The 12584-nt window shown below is 37.5% G+C and overlaps 1 protein-coding gene across 1 annotated transcript; it reads right to left on the reverse strand.

The window, feature by feature from the left end:
- Positions 1–5508: 5508 nt before the first annotated feature.
- On the reverse strand, positions 5509–11276 carry cdc42ep5 (CDC42 effector protein (Rho GTPase binding) 5). Its single transcript, XM_060870378.1, has 2 exons — positions 11102–11276; positions 5509–9088 (listed from the first exon to the last, which is right to left on the reverse strand). The coding sequence occupies exon 2, from the start codon at positions 9081–9083 to the stop codon at positions 8184–8186; it is 900 nt and encodes a 299-aa protein (XP_060726361.1). The 5' UTR covers positions 9084–9088; positions 11102–11276; the 3' UTR covers positions 5509–8183.
- Positions 11277–12584: the final 1308 nt, after the last annotated feature.

The raw sequence follows: 12584 nt of genomic DNA on the forward strand, positions 1-12584 counted from the left end.
TTGAATAAAATTTTAAAATGTCTACAGACATAAAGACAGATGTTTGTTCTTTGCTTTTAGTACAGTAAGTGGTCTTATTTATTGTATTTTTACCAAAAAAAGAGAAAAGAAAAGAAAAGAAAAGAAAAGAAAAGAAAAGAAAAGAAAAGAAAAAGAGAGCTCTGACTCATGCTTAGGTTTTAACAGGATAGCCAATATACTTATGTGGTCCATCTTGATGGATTGCATGAAATCATTGACAGTGCTTCTAACATCATATAAATCCATGGTATACTGTATAATAAGGGATTAACTGTGACAAAACAAAACCTTATGTCATAATATTATAGTATTTCATGAGCTGTATTTTGTTTTTTTATCCTGTTGGCACTCCAAATTCAGTATTTCCTGTGAAAATTGTTCTGTGTAAGTTATATAACACATGAAAATACATAAACTCTGAATCCAGCGTGCAGAGATCACATTATGGTGGAACTATGAGTACTTTTGGGGGAGTTTGGGGGATTTACTGCAAATGCTACAGACTGAAATAGTCTGAGTGACTCTGTAGCAATAGCCTCAGAGTCACTCAGATAAAAGCCTCAGCCCCATTGAGTAGTACCTATGAGACAAGGGGCTCACAGCAAATGCAAAAGAGCAAAATTTATGCATGAGAGTGACAATGGTTGGCCAGGACTCTTAAACTTCCATGAGTTGTGGAATATGTTATATGTTGAACATTATAGGTAGCAATACAAATATATCTTTAAGAAGAGATTAACTATTAGAAAACGCTTTAATTCAGTAGTCTGTTCTCAGTGGAATCTGTCGAAGACTAGACATGATGTGTCAAAATAAATGGAACAACTTTGTGTCCTCCATAGATATCTCCATTGTGGAAGGCACTTGAAGATTTGCTGTAGAAGGGAATTAGATGTTTGCTAGATGCTTTTTAAGAGATTATGTGTTGCAAAATCTAACTATCCTTTATAAAAACATGGTCAATCATTGCATTGCGCAGGAGACATAGCGCTTCAACACAAACAGTACAGTGTGAAATTTGTTTGTCTGGGCTCTTGATTTAGAAAAAAGCTGAAAGCACTTACCTTGCCTTGATTCCATGGTGTAACGGTTAGCACAGTGTACATTGAATCCCATGATCCGAGTTCATATCTTCGTGGAAACTTTGTATGTTTGTATATTATTCTAGGAAAATGCACTGGTGGCATAAACAACAGAATGTTTAGACAGAATTCCCAACGTAGTACCTATTGCGCAAGGCAGTTGTGGCTTTGCTGTAGTGGACAATCAGGTGTTTACTATGTTGTGCCGCTAAATTCTTTTTATTACATCTTGCTTTTTGATGATGTAATTCTGTTGTTCTAAAGCAAAGTGTCAAAAATGCAAGATAATAGAGCAATTCCATAATCAACATGGTAATGAGATATTACCAACATTTACATTACATATTAATAAGACTAGAAGATTCATTCTATTATGCAAATATTCTGTGATACAACAATAAAAAATGTTTGATGATCTTGTATTAAAGTTTAAAAAAGAATACCAGGTGGATATCAGCTCTTAAACATGATAGGAGTATATTAATCAAACCCCTATGTTAGTATTAACACCCCTTTACACATAGTGCAAGTTTGAAAAAGATCAGCCAATGTCAATTTTTTTGTCAAAAAAATACTCAAAATGCTAAGGCTACGGGTCTACGTGTATTTGGCTGAAAATTTCCCCCAAATCCGATTCTCACCAAATTCACTATAAGCATAAGGAAACTCAATATTAACTTGCTAGGGAGATTTGTTTCATCCTATCATGCAAATATTCTGCGATATAATACTGCAAAATGTTTTGATGATATTGTATTTCAGTATGAAAAAGAATTCCAGCTAAGATCTCAACTATTGAGCATGATACTGTAGGTGCATATTAATCAAACCGAAATGTTAACTTAAGGAAATATTAACTGTCAATATTAACTTGGGAGGTAGATTTATTTCGTCCTATTATTCAAATATTCTGCGATATAACACTGCAAAATAATTGCTGATAGTATATTAGAGCAAATAAAAGAATTCCAGATAATGGCCCACCCCTTGTATCTTAATGCACTGTATTTTCTGTATTTTCACTGTGTTTCTTCAGGCTGTGTTTCTTCTACTACATCCCTCTTCTTCTTCGACATCCCTCCCCCGATAAACAGGGGGATCAGGGAATGAGCAGAACAGCTAGCGGATGTCTTCACGACAACCACCATTGTCCCCGTCCCAAAGAAATCTACACTGTCCTGCCTCAATGACTGTCGTCCCATTGCACTCACACCCATCGTTATGAAGTGCTTCAAGAAGCTTATCATGAGGCACATCAAGACCCAGTTGGGTCCAGTGAGGGTGGTGATGAACCTCAGTCAGTCTAGATCGGTAACAGCATCTCTAACACCACGACACTGAACACTGGAGCCCCTCAAGGCTGGGTGCTCAGTCCATTGCTGTTCACCTTGCTTTCTTACGACTGTGCAGCAATGCACAGATTGAACCATATTATCAAGTTCGCCTATGACACAACCGTGGTGGGTCTCATCAGCAAGAACGACGAGTCATCATACAGGGAGGAGGTGTTTGTGCTGGAGGCAGTGTGTGCTGTTGCACATATGGAGGTGTTGTAACTTGAGGTGCTTGAGCTTGTGTCATCTAGGTTTGATTGGATGTAATAGGTACCATTACTTGTATTTTCTTACTTGTACTAGTATGAAAATAGGCCTTAATCATGGGGGCCTGCAGTGAAGTCTGTGCTTTCCCTGCCTTTTCTTTCTCTCTTCTAGCTTTGGTGAGTTCTCTTAGTTGCGTTTTGTACAGTTGTGTCATTAGCGCTTCAGTAGCATCTTTATCTTCTATTTTCTTCTTCCTGTGCTGTTCTATGTGGTGTACAACATGAGCTTGGAATGTTTCCCAGGGCATGGTGTTCAACCCAACCACGTTCTCCAATGCTTGAACAGGCCTTGGTTTGTTTCATTCAGGTTCTAGGCTGTACCTGTGTTTTCTCACCATTTATTTTGGAAATTTTGGATTAACTTTAATGCGTTTTCATCATCACCCATTGTCGTGGCCTCCAGTTTTCCTGAGTCCATCTTGGTGAGGTATGCGTTACGTCATCTGTGTTATATTTGGATACAGTCTTCTTCGTGTTTATAGTCCATGATGTGACACATAGTGTAGGGGTTTCTCCCCGCCACACCCTTCACTCTCTTGTCATTTCTTCTCTTCTTCTTCTTTCTGTATCTCTTTCTGTATTACTTTTTTATAAAATCAAACAAAGGGATGGTGGCCTTAGTAGCACTTGGATCTTCTACCAGTCTCTGCAATAATGGGCTGAGTAGTGTGGGTTCCCAGAGTTTCTTAAACGTTTCAGTCCAATCAATCTCAGGAAACTTAACCTGTAAGTTTAACAAGTTATCCCACTTGGTTAAGTACCACAACTTAGCAGTAATTAATTCTTCTGACTGCCACCTTTCAAACCCACTTTCATCTTTAAATGTTCCTTCGTCCAAAAAATGTGTTCTTATACCCTTGGTTTCCGAAAGTATATCCTGCGGTGCCATTAACTATACAACCTGTCGGACACAAGATTCACAGCCACCAGAGGGAGCCAACAGCAATTATCGAGAATTACTTTTATGGTACACGAAAGGATTTTTCTCTGCCTGTCTTTGGGTCATAGTCTCTCCGCATCCTACTACTGTTCACTGTCTCAATACAATACAGAGTCATAAAATTCATTAATTATTACTCTATATTCTCCTGCTAAATACTGAAGAGTAAACCTCCTAACACGTTGCCCTTCGACATAATACTGAGTGACTATTGGGTCACGACCTGGATTGGCAATGAGTAGTGACTCTAATGGGCTGTTAGCCGCTACTGTCAGTACTTTTGGGGGCGATTGGTCCCCAAATTCTCCCTCAAATCTTAGAAAGCTTGGGTATAGTGCAAGAATGGTGTACCACCACGTAGTCATAGGGTGCTTACTACGTACCTAATTAGTAGCCTAAATTGATTTTGGGACCTAATCAATCTATACCTCATAAGGTGGTTAGGACACTGGCCTTTGACCAGTTGGACCTAAGTTCAAATCCTACAGAAGGCACTCTAAAGTACAGAATCTATATAATTTTAATTTATAAACCATAGTGCAATAAACATAGACCAGAATATGCTTAAAAGTCAAGGGCTAAAGTAGTGCTTACCTGGTGTAGTGGTTAGGCTGTTGGTTTCTGACCACAGAGACCCACATTCAAGGCTTGCAACAGTGATCAATCTGTATTGATTTAATTTATAAACCACAGTGCAGTAAACACAAATAAAATATAATTAAAAGTTGAGGTGTAGTGGTTAATTTAATTTAGTCAAAACCTGCAGAGATGCTCTCCCAGGATAGTGGTTAGGACATTGGGTTCTGAGCCAAATCCCAAAGAGTGCGCTCAACATTACAATACTGGTTTAATTTACAAACCACAGAGAAATAAACATATATCAAAATATACTCAATGGCTACTGTGGTGCTCACCTGGGACAGTGGTTAGGACCTCGTGCTTTTACCAGCGGGACCCAAGTTCAATCCCACAGAAGGCCCTCTACAGATAATCTGTATAAACTTAAATTATAAACCACAAAGCAATAAACATAAATCAAAATATACTAATTAGTGAAATGATTCAGATGTGCTGTGCTGGGATGGTGGAGAAGGACACTGACCTTTGACCAGAGAGACCCAACTTCAACTCTTACTGAAGGCACTGTACAGTACACAATCTTAAGTGATTTAATTTATAAACCACAGATAAAACAGTGCAATAAAAATATATCAAAATATACTTAAAAGTAATAGGGTTAATAAGGTCCTCTACTGGTTTAGTGGTTAGGACATTGTAAAGAGACCCAAGTTCAAATCCCACTGAAGGCACTCTACAGTACACAAAATATATTTTTTAGTCTACAGAGGTTCCCTCCTGGGATAGTGGTTAGGTCATTGGACTTTGACTAGAAAGACAAAAGTTCAGTTCACATAGCAGGCACTCTACAGTACACATTCTTAATTAAAGAATTATTTTTTTTAATTTGTCAGCTTGTCACAACAGCAGATGCTTTTTAAGTGCCTAATGTTATAATAAACAGATGGTGCACAGAGCATTATAGATAAATGAGGTAAACACTTAATATTTGGCTTTAAGACATAAAAAATGTGACAGGATATGATGTTAAAGGCAATATTTTTTCGCTCTCTGTTATAAGTATTAGACACCCTCACTCCCATTTGAAGCAGTTGCAGTTTGTCACTTTTTCTGTGAGAATTTGTAAATAGATTTTCTTGGGTTTCAAAAGCATAGTGAAAGACTTTTCATTTTTACTTTTGCTTGTTTCACCACTGCACTGTGCTTGATGTTGCTGAATGTGGTACAAGTAAATCCACACATGGATTTTTAGGATAACTGAAAAATAAGGACAAATCAAAAGAATAGCAAGTAAAGGAATATGTTTATTATTGCAGATCTCAATATCAGAAAGTTAACGTCAATACCAATAGCATTACATAAATGAAGTGCAGTGTTCCATGGTATACACACAAATGCAAGTATTTCTAGATCTTACAGGCAGAACTGGCCTGACAAATAGTTTAGTTAGAATGGCAGTACTCGTTCTTTCTGCTTTACTATATCATCACAGAATGTTTACTGAACTTATTAATTACAACTGATTGTCATTAGCTAAAAACAAACAAACAGCAGAGTTGGTTTCTGCTTGGCTATTCACAGTTGATCTTATAAACAGGCCTGCATTTAAAGTGGCACTTTTGTTTAAGCAGGACCATATTATAATTTAACTGATGGTTGCTAATAAAAGTGAAATTAAGTTTAAGAAATTAAGAAATTTGGAATTGGATATTCTAGATATTTTAGTTTAGAGCTTTTTAAAAAACTTGAAATAATGGTTTGTTGTGGTACCTTTCTTTAAAATGACAGTGGCCCAAATATTTATAGACTGGGATGCTTGCAGTACCTAGCAATGTAACTAAGCTACAATTCTAACAGGATTCTTAAAATTTCAGCTCTATGACTGCATTTACAGATAGCAATGCAGCTCTAAACAAGTCTTTTCAAACTAAGCTGTGGTGTGATCTGATTTTTCTAATGCCTATTTGACCATCTGCCTGTATAGTTTCAACAGAAAGGCCTAGTCATCTGCTATAATGTCATTAAAACATTTAATAGAATATAATAGAAAGTGTTTTTTAATGACTGAAGTGGCTTTAAAATCGGCTTCAGGATTTACAAAAGATGTTCAATCCACCATGTCGTCTAAGCTGCTTTTGCTCACCTATGCAAAATAATAGTAGATGATACATAAAGCATAAGAGTCATAGATGAGATATTATGGAAATGTGATTCATATGTTTAAGGACAAAAAGAACATCACCCCAAGAACAAACTGTCAGGTGTTTAATTATTTTATCGACGTATTTACAAGTGAATAGATGGTTATTTTATAAAGGAAAACATTTAAGACATTGTTTCTGAGAAAAACAATTTTACAAGACATGCAGTTTTGATAATGTCCATTTTTACCTCCCAATAAATCCAGTTTAAACCAGTAGGCAGTTCTCCAGCTATCCTGATTTGGCTCTAAAGTTTTATTTCAGTGGGAATACACACAAATTGCCTTTAATAGGCAAGTGGTCAAAATGAGACATGTAAACTCCAATGACTGGCTATTAAATGAGATAGATGTAATTTAAGTAACTTCGGTAAAATCGGTACATATTTATTTAAAGTGGTATAAGCACAATAAGTTTCATCCTCCTCTTTAGAGGCATGTGCTGCTAATCAGCGTTCATTTAATCATTTAATGCACACAATATCACTATCATCTTAAACAATCCTCACAGCCTTTCCATTAATCTAAGCAAATAAGTGTTTGAGTGGATACACACGTCATGTGCATGGAGCAATAGAAGTGGTGATACATCAGAAGTGAAGATTTGCAGTGAAAATTTACAAAAGAACCATAAAAGTCTTTTTTCACACTTAAATTAGTTAACAGCATTTTTATAGTAGCGTTTCCATCTGTATTATTGTCAATGTTCTTTCAGTATCAGGATACTGTATTCTCTCCATGTACCTTGAGATTAAACAGCAGATACCAGGTTGTGTGTCAGATTACATTAAACTCCCTAAAGTTTAGCAGAGCAATAACAATAAGCACTATCTCAAACTGTGTCGGTCGTAGTAAACCGAGCACCTGCCATCTAGAATCACAATGTCCTCCCACTGTTTTTTCCACAACAGGAACATCCAGAATTCACCAGTAAAATCTCCAGAGCTCACGCACAGAGCACAAACAAGGGGCTTTTTTAATGCCACTATGAATATTACGCCATCAATCGACATGTTTTTACATTAGTGACAACATACTTCCTGATAGTGTTATTTATACATAGATACCACAATTCACACATTTTCTCATAACAGAACTAAAAAAATAATTAGAATAAATTTGTTTAAGTAAATGACAGCTTTTAACTTTACATTTGGCCTATAGTACTTAAAAAAATAATATGCTGTTTCTTATACACTAAACACTAATACACTAAAGGACATACAATATTGAACCAATGTTTGTGGAATACTGGTATTTGGCTAAACTTTTTCCTCCTGTATTAAGGTGGTTTGTGAAACAAGTAAAAGTAGATTACAGGTCTACATTCCTGGGTAATATTGTTTGAAACTTAAAAGATCCCAGTTTAACAATATATGATAGGAACAATATGAAACCCATTATAACTGTTTATCAAGACAGTTTTACAATATAAAATTTTAAAATATTCCATTGTCTAGGGCGTTAGTGGAACTAATAGTACTAATAGAAATGACATTTCTTTATAATACTACAGTTCTACCCCCGAAAACCTAATTTTTCATGACACTGTTGTTTATCTTTGAGCTTTGAAAAGTATTTTGATTCATTTTCTAACCTCTATTTATGTTTTGTAACATTTGTCTACTAACTACAAGTCGAGTTCCTCCTGTTTTGTAGTGTCGTTTTCACTTTGGTAGTTTCTCCCTTTATGTGCTATTCAGAAAGGCATTTTGCACATGCTTTTCTGTGCTTGGTCTTTACATACCCAGCAACAGACTCCTAAAGACCGATCTCATCATCTGACTCATCCTCAAATGTATAGCCCTGCTCTCCTGTGACACCTTCTTCATCTGAATACGACTCTGACAGATGATCCTCCTCTCTCCTCCTGTCCAGTGGGGAGATGCCTTCATATTCTGAGCTCACTGAAGAAGAAGGACTGGGACTGATGTCTGGTCTGTGATTCGTCAGCTCTGGTTTCACTGCTCCTTTATTAGCCATTCCTTCAGCCCTCACCTCCATTCCCATAACTGGACCTGTACTTGTTTCCTTCTCACATTCCAGCTCCAAGTCACCACCTACAAACTGCCGACCAACAATCTCCTCCTTTTTGTCGCTAAATCGCACCTTTGGCCGGAGCCCCTTAGATTTGATTCCGTTGACATCGTTTAGATGCTCCTCCCCTCTGCTCAGGCCGTCTGTCCTCTTCTCGTTAAGCCCACTGGCTGCACCATTGGGTGATTTTCCACCATCTGCGCTGCTCTTACTGGATATAAACACTTCTTCCTCACATTCGTTGCCTGTCGTCCACTTGCCGCCCAAACCCAGTCCATCCATCACTCCTAGCACGTCTCCCAAAATGGATGGTCCCAAGTCTAGGTCCAGATCAAAGGAGGAGACTGATTCGGAGTGCTGAAGTTCTGTAAATGGTTCATCAGGGGGATTACTTTCAGCTTCATGATTTAGCCTCCCTTCTGTGGCGTTGACAGTGGTCTCCACAGGAGAAGTGATGGACTTAAAAGACTCTTTGTTGGAGGGGCCGTGACTGGACAAGAAGGAGGTGTCTCCAAAAGCGTCTCCGCCACGCCCGATGTGCATGGTGTGGCGAAAATCACCAAGTGGGGCAGAGATCATGGTTGGATCCAGGCGGTTAGCCCGGCCCGACTTGTGGAGCGGCATTGGAACTGTGAGATAAAATTCAAGAGTGAATATCACATCCAGTTAAATTACAGAACTTAATCTAGAATCCAGAATCAAATCAGCACAACAGATCTGACATTGAAATTAAAAATAAAACAGAAGTTAGGCAGTCACTCTCAAGTTACCAGTTGCTATTTTTGCCTGCTGTCATCCATTATGGCTCTTAAAGAGGGTTATATGTACTTACATAAAAAGGCAAAAAGGTTTCCATTTTTAATGCCACACCTCCAAATCACATCCCCGAAGACATCTTTGCATATTCTCCTTTTGACAATTAACTGATAATTAAGTCAGTTGTACTTTTTTTTATCTGTGTATACTCTTTACCACCTCTTTATTCATGCCATTGCTGTTCTGTTGCCTATTTAAACGCTAGAGACCCAAGTTCATCAGTCATCAGTTAGCATTTTCGTTGTTGTCATTGCTGTTGTTTTTTTGTTGTAACAACAGTTGTAATCTCCCAGTCTCAGACTGCCAATATGGATGATTTAAATCAGACTATGATGATGCAATGCAGACAAGCTTAATATGCACAGCAAGGGTGAGAAAGAGCTGACTGAGAGGTGATGCCGAAGCCATGCTCAGACTTGTGAGACATGTGAAAAGCAAAAACATAGTTTTGGATTTTGCCCCCGGGGCTTAAGCAAGCCACACACACACACACACACACACACACACACACACACACACACACACACACAAATTGATATTGTGAAACTCTCCACTCTCCAGAGCTGTTATAATGAAATGTAATTGAAATTCATTAGGTTAGAGATTAGAGGTCTTCAAAGTAGTTTAGTGCATTTCTAATTGTATTATAATAATCCACACAATTAATTTAGTATTAAATATTTTAGACTTTTTTTCATGGAAAAAAATATCATTTTTATTTTAGTGGTAACTTAATATACCAGTAAAATGCCAGATAACAACGATCTTAATTAGTAACATTAATCTACTATGCCAGAAAATGCAGAATAACCAGTTATTATCAACTAGAAGCAGTTCATCTAACATCAGACTGAACTGAAACCATTCCAAACATCTCTTATTCGGATTGTTTTGATATTAACCTTCTTCTTCATTTTAAAATGAAAACAATCTCGAGGAATGTTTAATAATTTGTCCTGGTGAAAGACGGCGCTCTGGCCCACTCAGCTGAGATGAGCAGAATAGAACAAGTACCTTTCTTGCTAGGAAAAGCAGAATGCAAATGAAAACGAAAACAACCTAAAAAACTAGGACACACGTTTAAAGTCTGTACGACTGGCTCGCTGCAATGGAACTGAAGCTCAGCTTGCTTCTTATAAGAAACCTCTGAAAAGTTAATAATGAGTTTTCACATGGAACAGTGGAAACGCACTGAACTTTAGACTCTGAAGCGAATTTCTAATAAAGCCAAACATGTACAGACGAAAACATTCCTGGGATAATGATACACTAATACACCAGAAAATACTGTATCATTCTGTATTACTTTGAACTAGTTTATTCTCGAGTGTTGGACGGTTTTTAAGTTTTGAAAGCGCCATTTTTGTTACCTGGATGATGACGGCTCGGTCTCGACAACACCAACAGCTGGAGCCAGAAGCAGCTCCGTTTCCACCGTTCAATTTCAACAGCGTTTCAAAGAACGAAAACACACTTAAAAACTCTATATGTAACTGTTATTGGTTACATATTATAATCCGCATACAGAGGGGGGAAAATGTTTTGAACAAAGTATCAAGTTACCCTGCAGTTGATTATTAGTGTTGTGTGGGTCAGGAATGTGAGCACACTTTTCCCTCCCAACATATTGCTTTCTCTTTAACTCCGGCTAGTGTTTCTGTGCGCCGAAAAGACTCCAAAAATAAGGAAATTGTGATATTTTACAGCTGGAAAGTTGACAGAAACTAAAGAAAGGAAGGCGACAGGAAAGGTGACTGCGCCCCTGAGGAGTTTTCTGGAGTTACATATTATACTCTGTAAACAGGAGGAAAATAAGAAACACTTACTTGGACAAATATGTAGGTTACTCCTTAATCCTATTCACACTTTTTATCCCCTCACGTCCAGAGTTCCTTTTATAACGAAGAGAATCCTATTTTCTTGTTTTTCCCTCGTAGCTACTTTCTTGGCGGCGCTCGACTCGGATATTTCTTTCCCTCCCCTCGTCGTTGGGATGGGCGAGGAAGTGACGCGACTTTTATTAGGCAGCCCTGTGCCATTGAACAGAATGGAAAAAGCGAGGCTCACGTCCCAAACCGCATACTAGCGCACTTAATAGTATGCACCAAAAGAGCACAGCACCAGAGAGTACCATAATTATAATATGTGGCGTACTCACTTTTTGCGCACTATTTAGTACGGTAGAGTACGCCGACGTAGACCAGGCCAGCTGTTTTTCCTCTTAATATTCAGTTTTTTCACAGCTTTCATGTAATTCTTATAAAAATCCCCTTACTATAAACGTTATAATGTCATAAATATAGATTTTATGGAGGGATTAATTGTGTATCGCAGTGTACACCAAAGTACATAGCTTGTATGGCGTGAGTGTGATGGTTTACTGTTGGTTCTTCTAATCCAGCTAACATTGTCCCCTATAGTTCTGCAGAAAAAGTTATATACTCACTTTCTTTAAATGTGTTAATGTGTGCGTTCGAATAATGATATGAAGGTAAACTGCATGTTTGACCTTTAATAATTTTATTTATTTATTATTTATTTATTTATTGGATATTTCAGGTTCTCACACAAGTGTCTACTATATATGATATAATGCTTACATAAAGCATTGTAACACCGAGATAGACACTCTGAGATTGATCACATATAATCAACATTTTAGCCATTGCTTTCTAATCTTGAAACCTCACTTAAAAGCTGATTGGAATATAATGTTTCTGTACATTTCAGAAATACTTTTAATCATGAGAGCGTATTCATATTTTGAACAGTCAGTGATTCATCAGATCTTTCAACACACACACACCCCAGCAGACAATTTAGAACTAGTCAGCCAGCATATTCCAGTACTAACAACAATGTCTGCGTTGAGCCAAGACTCTTTTTGCTTGTATTTAGTATTATAAAATTCATCACAAAATGCTACAATATATTAGTAAAAGTATTCATATTGTATCTGGATAATTTCACAGTTACATACTTTCTCAGTATTGTACAAATTCTGAATTTGCCTCTGAAGATGTAAATATTTTCTGGTGCAAACATGAAATTATTGTAATAGAGACAGATCTGTGCTTAGAATTTCATATGTACCGACCACGAAGCATGGAGCCTGAGCAAAAGCAGACATCCTGGACATCCCTGTGCTGAAAAGTTGCACAGGAAAAGGAGGGTAAAAACATTGAGGAAGAATTCCATACTTCACTCTGATGAGCTCACTCTCTGTGCCCCCCCCCCCCCCCTTACTGTGTGTGTGTGATTGCATAACGCACAAGAGTCAAATTACCAAAACATTATATAATGACAAAA

This window comes from Tachysurus vachellii, chromosome 5 (assembly GCF_030014155.1).
Source record: "Tachysurus vachellii isolate PV-2020 chromosome 5, HZAU_Pvac_v1, whole genome shotgun sequence".
Lineage (NCBI taxonomy): Eukaryota > Metazoa > Chordata > Actinopteri > Siluriformes > Bagridae > Tachysurus > Tachysurus vachellii.